We start from the raw sequence: 13824 nt of genomic DNA on the forward strand, positions 1-13824 counted from the left end.
GTTAACTTACGAGGGGTTAATGAGCTCAGCTATTAGACCTATATAGCTGCAGCTGGTGGTAGTGGAACATTATTAATATTATTACGAGAGGAGGCTGCGCTCTGGAGAGAAACCCGACGTTAGATAAGCAGGTTCTCACAGATAATCCTATCATTTTATACAATTATTGAACAAATGCCAGGTTAGCTGAAGTAAAATAGCTGATGATGAGCTAAACATATATGTTTTATTTCGCCGTTTTAATATTTAAATCTTAGGATGAAAGGTCCATGCAGACGGCTGTGTCTGCCACGCTTTGCGAGACAGACTGCGGTTTTCCCAACGGCCCTGAGCTGCGCGCGGTCCAAGTGAACACAGCGAAGCGCTCCTGGCCCCCACCGTTGCGCTTAAGTACGTTGGGAAAAACAACGCGGTCGCCGCTGTCTCCGTGCGCAACACTCAGCAGCACAGCGGCGCGCAGCCGCGCAACAGAAGAAAGAAAGAAGAAAGGAGAAGGAAAGGCAATATTTGTCGTGCTTGTCATGCATTATAGTGCTTAAAATAAAGATTGTTCACGTCGTGAACAATCTTTATTTTAAGCACCGCTCATAAGACTCGTGAACTTAACGAGTCTTATGAGCACGAGTCGAGTCAAGTCACGAGTTTTTGAGGGGCGAGTCCGAGTCGAGTGACGAGTCGCCAAAAGTGTCACTCGATTCGACTCGAGTGACGAGTCTTTAACTCGAGTCCCCATCTCTGCTAGGGACCCACTGACTCAGTTCAGGTGAGAAACTCCCCTAACACCAAATTGCGAACAGGACTTTAAGCCAGATACTGTATTAGTGCTTTTGAAATTCCTTCTACAAGCACTGAACAAATGTAAAAAAAAACATTAAAAAAACTATATAATGCAACTGTTTTTACTAATATCGTGAGTAATATAAATATCGAGGTATTCAACAACTTTATCGGATATCGAAGATTTTCCTAATATCGCCCAGCCTTAGTCCCGAAGGCTCTGTTTGTGCCCTAGAGCAGTGGTTCTCAACCTGTGGGTCGGGACCCCCAGGGGGGTCCCCAAATTATTTTGGGGGGGGTCCCCAGATGATTAATTTAATGTGCAACATTGTTTTCTCTCTCAACAGTAAACAAACCAACATAAAGTTTAAGTGTGTAGAGGGTATCTGCACATTTCTAAAGGACTTAAGAACTTAAGGACTTTTTAATACCTCTAAAATGACAAATTAAACATTGGCAAAATTGTCAAATATTAGAGGCAGAAATTGTGAAAATAGCCGATCTACAAGCATGTAGATCTGCTATTTTCACAATAGAACCGTGTTATACAAAATGTAATGCCTCAACTCTTAGTACTTGTCAGGATGGGGGGGGGGGGGGGTCCCCATTAAAATATGATTATTTTGGGGGTCGCGGCCTGAAAAGGTTGAGAACCCCTGTTCTAGAGAATAATATTCTCCTTGCTTACTCTGGTGACTCCACAGACCTTCCTTTCCGCTATAGTGCCGCAAAATGGCACTTTTTTAGGTACAGTATGTAGGTTTTATCGTTGTTACTTCATTTAAGTTTAATCGCATTAAATACTTTGCTGTTGTACACAAGATGTACCTGTACACAAGATGTAACAATAAAGTACAACCTTGAACCTTTGATGCGTTGAGAATACATGCCCTATCAAAGTGTCCCCGTGCAAGACACGCACGCTCATCTTGACCATCTGAGCAGCCGTCAGCTGGATGAAGCTGGAACTGAATTCCCGTGTGGGATTAATAAGATTTACAAAACTCTCTACCTTTGTCTCTGTCTCTGTCTCTCTCTCTCTCTCTCTCTCTCTCTCTCTCTCTCTCTCTCTCTCTCTCTCTCTCTCTCCCCATCTGTCCTTCTATCTATCTCTCCCCAGCCATTAACCCAAAGTGGAAAGAGTTCCATTAAATACCCATCAGCAAGCATCCTAATGGCTTGAATAGGCTTATTACTCTGTGTGTGTGTGTGTGTGTGTGTGTGTGTGTGTGTGCGTGTGCGTGTGTGTGCGTGTGTGTGTGTGTGTGTGCGTGCGTGCGTGCGTGCGTGCGTGCGTGCGTGCGTGTGTGTGTGTGTGCATGTGTGTGTGATGGCAGTAATGTTCTTGTTGTAATGCATGGCCATATCTGCCTACAGTATCTGTCTCCTTCAGACCGGGACCTCATAGTGTTACATGACACACTGCAGACTGTGTGTGCGTGCGTGCGTGCGTGCGTGTGTGTGCATGTGTTTGTGTTTGTGTTCAAAGAGGTACAGAATTCCTGCATGTGTTATACACTGAACAATCCCTGTCATTTCATGAAGTTTGAAGTTTGCATTATTTTGCAAACCTGTGTGTGTGTGTGTGTGTGTGTGTGTGTGTGCGTGCGTGCGTGCGTGCGTGCGTGCCGTGCGTACACACACACACACACACACACACACACACACACACACACACACACACACACACACACACACACACACACACACACACACACATTCACAGTAAGCACTGATGGCATGCAGAGGAAACCATGCAAGGCACCAACCTGCTCATCAGGAGCAATTAGGGGTTCAAAACTTTAATTAAGTACAATACTTGAATAGATAGATACCTTTATTATCCCACGGGGGAAATTCAGTTGCCCAGAGGCAGCACAGCAGTTGGTTAAAAGTTACAATAATAAAAAGAAAAATAGTACTGTAGTGTACAGTAAAAAAAACTAAAAAAGACAAAAAAAAACAAGGCACAATAAATATATCGTCGTTGTCGCGTGAAAACCTTGTATGTCCAAAACCGTTCGTTTTGCATTGATCATTTTAAAAATGAACTAAACTAGTGAAAACAGCCGATCTATAAGCACAAAACGCCTCGTGGTGCGAGGCGTTGTGTGCTTGTAGATCTGCTGTTTTCACTACTTTTGTGCGACGGCCTTGATCATGAAGCAGGGCTTTAATTTGGGAAAGAACGTACAAATTTGAAACTTGGAGATACGAGGTTTCCACCCGACAACGACGATATACAGCTGGCACTCGGGCATCAAGTCACCTTCCCCCAACAACACCTCCAAACATGTCCACTGCTTTTGGAGCAACACATGCTGCATGCACATTTCTATTTAGAGCCGAGGTGTGATTATACATGTATATATAGTCTTTTGTCATTTGAGGCTATATCATTTGAGATATATTTAACTCAATGTTTGAACTACTAAATTACACTTACTTACACAATTACAATTTCTAGTGCAAGACCCATTGGGCTCTATTTTCGTCCAGGCCTTATCCCTGTATGTTTTTCTTTTTTTGCAGTTCTTTTTTACTATTTAAAAAAAAAAACTTTTGGAATATTTCAAATAGCTGATCACAATGTGTTGATGTAGATTGGCTAAATTAAGTATTTTAAAATGTTTTTCAAAATGGTAAAACTAAAGAAAATGGCAAAGACGTTTAGGGATAAGGGGTAAGGCATGGACGGAAATGTGGCTGCATGATTGTCTCCTGCTGCTGCTGTACTAAATTAATCCTAATGAGTAAATGTTATCGATTGCTACTTTCAAGTTTTCTTCAATACAGCATGATGTCGATTTAGCTAATTATGCAATACACCTTATGCCTATTTCAGCCGTGCAATAACCCCAGCAACGCAATGCAAAGCAGGCATTAAAAAGTCCTCAAATTTTCGCTTTAGAAATGTGCAGATATCCTCTATACACTTGAACTTTATGCTTTTTTGTTTACTGTTGAGTGAGAAACCAATATTGCACATTAAATTAATCATCTGGGTACCCCCCCAAATAATTTGAGGAAATTGGGGACCCGGCCCACAGGTTGAGAACCACTGCTTTAGGGAATGATTATGTCTGTCTGTCTGTCTGTCTGTCTGTCTGTCTGTCTGTCTGTCTGTCTGTCTGTCTGTCTGTCTGTCTGTCTGTCTGTCCATATGTCCGTCCGGTTGAGCAAACTGCCACAACCCTGTTTACACTGCTACACCAATCACAGGGGGCAAACTGATGTCATCATTGAGACATCAGGTTTTTAAAGGCCAGTCCGTTACTATATCACTAGACCACATTCTTACCATAGCTGCATCTTTACTACCACTATTAGGCCACCTACAGTAGTATCTTATAGCATCCATAGTACAGGGAAGACACATTGTTAATGGACACTGTCCTCTTCAATGATTTTCGTATTTGTTATTGTTGTGTATTTCTAAATTAATATTTTACCAACAAGTCAGTTATCTTCAGACCATTTTATCTTACATTATATTGGATCTACCCCGACACATCCCTCTCTCTCTCTCTCTCTCTCTCTCCCTCTCTCTCTCTCTCTCTCTCTCTCTCACACACACACACACACACACACACACACACACACACACACACACACACACACACACACACACACACACACACACACACATTCAAATCACCCCCCGGTGAGAAATACTGGAAGTCACAACAATTTGTAGTATCGACGTGGAGCAGCAGGCTTGGGTTTCTGTCTCCAGTACAATACATAACAAACTCTGCACCAGTCATAGTCAATGAGGGTTCATTTGCCTGGTCAATTCAAAGATTCAACAGGTCTCTATTTGTCATTTGCTCATACAAGTAGTAGGATCAGTGGCGTCAGTTCAGAAAAAGCTAAGGTATGGCAACATGACTGGTGCGAAGGCGCGCGTGCAAGACACCAGTCATGTTGCCATACCTTAGCAACATGCATGATACATCCCCCCCCCCCCCCCCCCGTTTCAACGGTTTTCACTTTGTCTGATTTTAACATGTTCAAAATAAAGATTTCGTTAAAAAAAAAGATGCTAAAGCCTCTAGCATGCCTTTGGGGGATGAGGGGGGGGGGGGGGCAGCATCCAATTAATTCCCTATGGCCACCTCTAGCTTGGATGCCTCTAGCATGCCTCTTGGCTTAAGGCAAGCTTGCTTTAAGCCAAGAGGCATGCTAGAATGTCTGTCCGTGGCCTGAGAGCTGTACAAATAAAACGTTCCCCTTGGTTCCATTTGTACTCTCACAGGGTTACAGATAACCTGACTTGCGTCAGATGGTGGCAGTAGTGCGTAGGCTACCGCCCTACTTTACCATCTGAGATCTCTCGGGGGGAGTTGATAACGCTCGTAAAGCCCCGGGCCGGACCAATCAGCGGCAGCTATGCTGCCCTACAAAGGCAGAGTGCAGTAACTACGTTTTCGAATTTCACCAAAAAATGGGTTTAAAAGTGTTACAGCTTATCAGCCAAATGAGGTAAAGATATAAAAGTGATATTACACTGATTGTACATCTGTTCTTGAGGTAATTGTTCATCCCCCAATATCATGAAGGCTAATTTGACCGTTGGGCGACACAAATAAGTCGGTGTGTCCCAAAACGTAGTTACTGCACTCTGCCTTTGTAGGGCAGTATGGGCGGGCTCTGAGCGGCTCTGAGCCAATAGAGTCTGATTGCAGACCACGTGGATGCAGACAGGCCAATATGAGTGGTTGGAGTTGGCACTCCCAGACTGTGATAGAGAGACGGCCACATCCAATCACCTGCTAAAGAATTTGAAAAAATGGCCCGCCCCTTACATCGAGTCTGCCGGAGAGGTCCCAGATGATGGTAAAGCAGAGCGGTATGCAGCCAGGCATACGCACTGCTGTCATTATCTGGCGCAGTCAGGTTAGGTTACAGACCTATTATGGTCATTCAGTGCCTGTCTCTTTTTATGTGTTTCTGGTAATATTATTTTCACACACGACCCGATGAAGATCCACAACAGGATCGAAATGTTTCCAGACAAATAAAGAAGTTGTTTTGTAACTTCTTCGGTGTGCAGGCTCAATTATCCATTTGTGAATTAAGCAATATTATATGAGAGGATGTGCATTATCGTGGTTATTGGCAGTGGTGGAAAAAGTACTTAAGTAAAAGCATCAATACTGCAATGTACTACTCTGTTACACGTAAGTAAGTCTGGAATTCAAAATGTACTTGAATAAAAGTATGAAAGTATTGTCATAAAAAAGTACTTAAAGTACCAAAAGTAAAAGTATAAAATAGCAGATCTACAAGCTCACAACGCATCGCAGCGTGATGCGTTGTGAGCTTGTAGATCGGATATTTTCAAACAGCCTAGGTATAAAATAATGGTTTATGTATGTTTTATAATATTATCATTTATACTGTATCTGCAAAGTAAGTAACTAAAGTTTTCAAATAAATATAGTGGAGTAAAAGTACAATACTTGGATCCGAGATGTAGTGGTGTAGAAGTAAAAGTATTGCAAACTGGATATACTCAAGTAGTACAAATAACTCAAAAGTGTATAAGTACAGTACTTGAGTAAAAGTACTTACTTTACACGACTGGTTATTGGCATGCACTCGCTGCAGGAACGGCCGATGTGACACCGATCCCTAGGGAGGGCTGAAGTGCTGTTTCTCTCTTTCTCCATTTCCTGTCTCTCTTTCTCTCGTTCTTGTCCCTTTCCTTTATGTCTCTCCGTCTATTCTCCCCTTGTCTGTCTGTCTGCCTGTCTCTCCCTCCATCTTTCCTGTATTTTGTATGCTATCATATGTCTTACTGATGTATTGAGCACATTTTGTGTTATCCTTTTTGTATAACCTTTTGACTTCAAAACATGTACGTAAGAAACGTGTTAATAAAATAACCCCCCTCCCCCCCCCCCCCCTCTCTCCAGGACTCGGCTCTGAGTGAAGAGTTCTCCCCCCCTCCGCCCTCCTCGCCCCCACCACCACCACCAGTCGACTCCAGCTCGCGCTCCTCGCACCCCTACCACACCCTGTCGCAGTCATCTGACGAGGTATGCACACACACGCACGCACGCACGCACGCACGCACGCACGCACGGGCCGTAATCGGGCAACGCCGCCGCATCGCGCCGCCGAATCCAATACAAAGTCACATCTTTAGAGAGGATTTTCTCTGAATTGTGTTCCCAGACCAAAGACAACGTTTTTTTGCGACTGAAATAGCTTTAGATCGGGCTTCTAAAAAATAAAGACGCTAATGGCTAAGTGTTAGCTAACTTCCTCCTCTCGCCATACATAACAGTGGCTGGAGTGAAATCCCAAGGCACTACGGGCAGTGTCGACGGAAGCTAGAGCGAAGGCCTATAGAGATATTTCTGGCACTCTAGCGGCACCTTGTGGCCCGGGGCACTCATTGGGTTAATTGTCTCGATAAATGAAGCCACGTGTTGCCAGTGTTAAGGATAACATACAGCAACATAACATACTACACACAAGCGTGTGCAGGTGCTACACTACCAGTAAGACTCCCTAATCGGGAGATAAGCGACCGTAGGTCACTTATCTCCACAAATAGGGAAAAAATGTGTTTTGCCAAAATCTTCCTGATCCATGTTGATGACATGAGTGTAGACATACTGTGTAGTGATTTTCGTGATTTTAGGGCAAAATCTGTAGGAGCAGTGTCCAAAAATGTGTTTTTAAAAATCGGCCTGGAGGTGGCGCTATATGGGAGAGATTCATGTTGATGGGATGAGTGTAGACATACTGTGTACCGATTTGCGTGATTTTAGGGCAAAAATTGTAGGAGTAGTGTCCAAAAATGTGTTTTGCAAGAATCGGCCTCATGGTGGCGCTAGAAGAGGGCCATGTGAGAAATGAGGGGTGGGGTCTCCGCGCCGGCAAGGCGGACGAATAGGTACCGGCCCCGGCTGTCCCGGTCGCTCCTAGCCGGAGTTACGGCATTTTATGTGAGCTGCAGTGTAGGGGGTCCTCCACTGGGGGCGCCACCACTTTTGCATCCGTTCTGGAGCACCAGGAGTCGGTGGTCCCCGGGAATTCCCCGGAGGCAGCCCCGTTGGGGTGGTCATTTGGTCAGTTTAGCACATTTGGTCATTTTTTACATCTGGGGGTCCCCCAGGGACCTGGGGGTCCCTGGAGCTCCGGGGGTCCTTGGAGGTTGTAGTTCGGCAGGCAAGGAACGTGTGTGCAAAATGTGGCATGGATCGGGACAACGGTTGCGGAGATATGAGCAGGGCAAGAGTGTGACGTGTGAGGTGTGACAGACAGACTGACGGACTGACGGACTTACACTTTGTGCAGGGTTTGATAGTAAATGCGACCTACGGTCGCAACAACCCCTGGCCGCTCACTCAGATCAGCTAACACAGGGAAGCTGTTAGAACCTTCCCCAAAACACCTGGGACAATGCTAAATGCCTAAATCGTACATTGAGCTATAAGGGCTGCATTTTGATTGTCTTAAGTACCAGCTCTTATGCCTTAACGTAAAGGCCTGTCCATACTGTCTCCAACCACCTAACTTTTCGTCAGAGAATGTTAGAGAGGCAGGGGCTGACATTTCTAAAAGGGCACTTTTGGTGAAAACACCAAAAATAACAGATCTCCAGCTCACAACGCGTCGCAGCGCTCACGATGCTTGGAGGTCGGCTATTTTCGGTATTTGATACCACACTAAGCTAAGCATGATCAAGTGAATACTGGAGATGTGGCATAACAGCATGTATGAGAGGGCAATTCTTTCAGCACTAGTAGATGCCGCATTCAAGTTCAGGAGAGGCAATTCTCTTGAATGCTGCCTTCAGGTATGGCATGGAAAGAGGGCATTTGCATGTCTTTCACCATAGTGAAAACTGCATTCATGGTCTTAAAGGAGTAGTTCACCCCCAAACATTTTTTCTATTTATTACATGGCATATGCCATGGAGACTTGAGTTCAATTATATTTTTAGTTTTTTGTCACATTCCTAAGATAATAATTTGATTATCCAGAATCAATGGGGGTACATTTACCCAAATGCGACAAATACAAAAAAATATTATTGAACTCAATTCCCCATACCGAAAAAAAAAAGTAAGGCATTTTGGGGGTGAACTATACTCCTTTAAGAGGGCACTTTTTTACAGATGGATAAGAGGGCAGGGGCTCAAGCCCTCTTTGATATGTCTATGTGTGCACGTGCCTGCTCCCCAGCCCTTTGAGGAGCCAGTGTCTGTGGTGTCTTCGTGGACCACCCATCAGGTGTGTGAGTGGCTGCAGGGCCTCCACATGGAGCAGTACGTCCCAGAGTTCACCGCCAGGGACATCGACGGGAAGGACCTGCTGCAGATGGACGGCAGCAAGCTCAAGGTGAGCGGCATTCAGCGGAACATCCTAACTTTATTTGCTTTGCCTGCCCTTAAAGAGGTGGTGGTGCCATGATTTCCCCCCCCCCCCTCTAAAACATAATTATCAGGTATTATGATTATACTAGGAGGAAGATTTTTTCCAAAAAAGTATACAGAAAAGCTGCATCTCAAGTCCTTAAATCAAATCCTATTTTCTATTTCCTATTTCCTTGCTTGTATGTTAGTCCCTCCCATTGAGGAAATAGAGAAGAGGAGACGTCCTATTTCTGATGACAACATCACAGGTGATAGGCCAACTCCCTTGTAGGGGCGTTCTATTGTTAGTGGGCGGGACTAACATACAAGGAAATAGGAAAGAAGTGTAGGAAATAGGATGTAATTTAAGGGACTTGAGACGCAGCTAAAGAGTTAAAATTGACTTTTTATGTGGCCACACTCCCAGTTCATTAAGTATGCATGGATGTCGTGGTGGGTGGTGACCCAGCTGAAGTTAGCCACACCCCACAGTGTTGGGTGAATGGTAATTAGGGGAGGAGTTGATTCTGTGATGTAATAAGTATGTGTGTTTTTTAGCTGACACTTTTGACCACAAGGTGGCAGCCTCCAAGAGAAAACAAACAAATAGCAAGAGAATACATAATTGCTCATAAAAAACACCCCAGGGGGTCTAATGAAGTACTTTCAACCTCCTAGACACATGAAAAACTGAAAAAGTACAAAACTATGGCACCACCTCTTTAAAGGACAACTTTGTTTTTGTTTTTTTACAACAAGGGTTCATATCGTCGTTGTCGGGTGGAAACCTTGTATGTCCAAAACCGTTCGTTTTGCATTCATCATTTTAAAAATGATTTAAACTAGTGAAAACAGCCGATCTACAAGCACACAACGCCTCGCGGGTGCGAGGCGTTGTGTGCTTGTAGATCGTCTGTTTTCACTACTTTGTGCGACGGCCTTGTAGGATGAAGCAGGGCTTTACTTGGTGAAAAAACATACAAATTTGAAACTTGAAGATACGAGTTTTCTGACCGACAGTGAAGATATTTTAGATTGTAATTAGAGAAAATAATTGATGAGTGTTAAAATGTTTTCTTTTACTGCTTTCTATCGTTTTAGCTATTTTTACATTTTTGATTTCAGTGGTTGGGGGCATGCGTTCAAGTGGCTAAATACAGTATGTATTTTTAGAGACAATAAGCCCATTCCCAAGATGCACCCCAATCTTTCATGGGCAGATGTGACTTATGGGGGTTATTTGTGTTACTGTAAATATTAACAAAGAAATCGCCAGCTTATTGTGTCTAAAAATACATATTTAGCCACTTGCACACATGCCCCCAACCACTGAAATCAATCTGAAACTGAAATCATCATAGCCTACTTCATTTTATTTTTTTGTATGCTTCATCATACAAGGCCGTCGGACAAAAGCAGTGAAAACAGCCGATCTAATGTGTGCTTGTAGATCGGCTGTTTTCACTAGTTTAAATCATTTTTAAAATGATAAATACAAAACGAACAGTCTTGGACATACAAGGTTTCCACCCGACAACGACGATATTTACGCCTGCTCATCTCTTTCGTTTCTGATTTGGTCTTGACTCCTGTCTCCTTGTTTTATTGCTCTCATCCCTCTCTCTCTCTCTCTCTCTCTCTCTCTCTCTCTCTCTCTCTCTCTAGGGTCTGGGTGTGGTGAGTTCGTCAGACCGCAGTGCTCTCAAGCGTCGCATTAAAGAGATCCATACAGCGGCAGAGAAGGAGCGCAAGGCTCTGGACAAACTGGAGAGACAGAAGGACAAGCAGCGCAGGAAAGACCTGGAGCAGCGCCGCAGCTAAACGCCCACTAGAGGGAGACAGAGTACACTTAAAACAAAACAAAGATAAATGACAAGGGCCTTGAAGGATAAACAGGTTGTTCGAAGTCTACACAACCTTGACGACGTTGTACAGAACTGCTGAGATGGCCAGCACCCGGATGTGCAGTTTGGATAGTTTAGGGAAATGTTAAATGAAGGTTTAAGGAAGGTTTTGTTTACTGTTGAAGACACTGGGATGGACAGTAGTGTCAAACTGGAAGGGTAACAGGAAGAGTGGGCACTAAGGAAAAGTGGCCACCTCGATTGCCTATATTTTGTCCAAAATGTTAATGATCCTAAGTAATGTAAAGTATACAGGAATATGCTTGAACAGTTGACAATTAAAGGACCGGGTCACCTCTGGGACAACCAGATCTTATTTTATTGTTGTTTGGGACACGATCAACACAATCCTAAGTACTTTTTTTTGTTCAATCTGTGTTTTTAGATATTTTAGTATTTCAGCATGCTACAACTCGTCATATGATGCAAAATGCATCATATGACCAGTTGTAGCATGCTACAAGCATGCTGAAATCCTAAAATATCTAAAAACACAGATTGAACACAAAAAAGTACTTAGGATTGTGTTGATCGTGTCCCAAACAACAATAAAATAAGATCTGGTTGTCCCAGAGGTGACCCGGTCCTTTAAGGTCTATTAAACTCTTTCTGCCTTTGCTACAAAACCTTTATATCCTATCATTTTTGGCATAAACAAGAAATTGAAGGGTAAATTTAAGTCTGACAATGATGTGTACTTTACATACAAACCATACTTTTTTCAAATATTTGTAACAAAGGTGATGCAAACTTCCCCACCTGGGCTTTAAACCTGGGCCTCCCGCGTGAAAGTCCAATATCTTAACCATTACTCCAAAGGTATATATATCCCTATGGAGTGAGGGAGATACTAGACTTTTTGAGGCTTCAGGCTGGGGCTGCGACTCTCTGCCACATATATAGTTTTTTTACATTTTGGACAAAAATAGCCAATTTTACATCGAGGTGCCCACTCTTCCTCAGTGCCCACTCTTCTTGTATCCACTGGGGCCACCGAGCTAGCTGAGACCTGTAAACATTACTATATTTAAGCTTGTTATTCTAGGTTGAATCACTGCTCTGTGATGCCACCTATTGGATCCTCTTGGCAAAAGGCATACATTTCAGTGCAGCTATTCTTCTACATGTTTCACTGCAGTGTGTTTACGTATGGATGATATATTATACGCTTCTGGGTCATGACAGTCGGCACTTATAGCTTTGGCTGAAAGCTTGTTTTGAAGCTGCAGGCTTTAGACGCACATTCCGAGTTCATGCATAGATTTTATTTACCGTTTCTGAGCCTTGATGAACACCAAAATGTTGTTCAATCATGGCCCAGTAATGTTTGCTGAAATAGTCCCTAAAATACCTTTGTCTGCGTGGACGGAGAGGGCCTATTCCTATTGTGTAATGTAATAGTAAGGTAGGCTAGTTCAGTACTCATGTGAAGCCAATTGTTGTACCAAAGTTGAAATATCACCATTTAAGCCGGTTTCTTTCCACAGTGTCTATCAACCACTGGATTCAACAATTTTCAAAAATGTTCAACAATCTACAAGCCTATAATGTGTCACATCACGGCGTGTTGTGAGCTTGTAGGTCGGTTATTTACTTACATTTTGCCATACAACAAAAACATATAATATAGGGCTTATACCTGGTTATGCTCTAATTGAGCAACCATCAGGGACGTGCTGGCCATTGGGAAAAGCGGGACAACTCCCGAACAGCCGGTTCATTCCCGGCCGGTCCAGGCCAGGCCATTAGGAAAAAATTTAAAATAAAATGACAGCCTTCGTTCCATTTTGGGGGCTGGGCGGCCAACAAAGTAAATCGTCACTGTCGGGCAGAAACCTCGTATCTCCAAGTTTCAAATTTATACATTTTTTCGCAAAGTAAAGCCCTGCTTCATAATACCAGGCCGTTGCACAAAAGTAGTGAAAACAGCAGATCTACAAGCACACAACGCCTCGCGGTGCGAGGCGTTGTGTGCTTGTAGATCGGCTGTTTTCACTAGTTTAAATCATTTTTAAAATGATAAATACAAAACAAACCGTTTTGGACATACAAGGTTTCCACCCGACAACGACGAAATCTAACTAAAAATAAAAAAATAAATGAGGGCCTCTCCAACTCTTTTTCCCGGGCTGAATCAGGGGCCCAGCACGTCCCTGGCAACCATCCACTGGTACTACCAGTAAATAATTACAGTGACTGTGACTGTCCTGTGATGGAAAGGTGCTGGGTTCCTTCTGTCATCCCTGCTGCCACTACGCTAAAGTGTCCTTGAGCAAAAACACTGAATTTGAACCTGCTCAAACAACGATGTTGCTCTGGATAAGAGCTTCTTAATGCCTATAACGTCAAAGAAAGAGACTCTGGGAGGAATGTGACTTGTGTGTATGTGTTTGTGTGTCATTATATTATGTCATTGCAGCCCCGTTTGGAACCTCACTCTCCACGATAGCTCAAAGAAAGTCACCGACTATGTATTTCCGCACGTATACAAAAGGTTTAGGTATAGACCGAGACACGTGCATATTGTCACTGTCTGGCCAAAACCTCTTAACTCCATTTTGATATCTGAGTGTTGGTTAAAATAATATTGAACCAATGCAAAGTAGTAAAAAGTGCTTTGGACAAAACCTCCTCTAACTCCACACTTTCTGCCAAACCAGCTAACTCCACCCGATTGGCCCTCTCTTTTTTCATAAATATGTGCTATTGAACACCCTTTATGTCTGTGTGTTGGTTAAAATAATATTGAACAAATGAAAAGTCGTAAA

General features: G+C 43.4%; 2 protein-coding genes across 2 annotated transcripts in view; both read left to right on the plus strand.

Moving 5' to 3' along the window:
• Positions 1-10973, plus strand: part of samd14 (sterile alpha motif domain containing 14) — a gene marked incomplete at both ends in the record, with an annotated part of 51594 nt that extends 40621 nt beyond the window's left edge. The window contains 3 exons of the mRNA XM_080724422.1: positions 6699-6821; positions 8983-9138; positions 10818-10973. Of these exons, the coding sequence (XP_080580548.1) occupies positions 6699-6821; positions 8983-9138; positions 10818-10973 (435 nt within the window). The remainder of the gene's footprint in view (positions 1-6698; positions 6822-8982; positions 9139-10817) is intronic.
• Positions 4317-13824, plus strand: part of LOC308283962 (histone H3.2) — a gene marked incomplete at its 3' end in the record, with an annotated part of 144177 nt that continues 134669 nt past the window's right edge. Inside the window, exon 1 of the mRNA XM_080724476.1 lies at positions 4317-4401. The remainder of the gene's footprint in view (positions 4402-13824) is intronic.

This window comes from Nannobrachium achirus (genome assembly GCF_963921795.1).
Source record: "Nannobrachium achirus genome assembly, chromosome: 4".
Lineage (NCBI taxonomy): Eukaryota > Metazoa > Chordata > Actinopteri > Myctophiformes > Myctophidae > Nannobrachium > Nannobrachium achirus.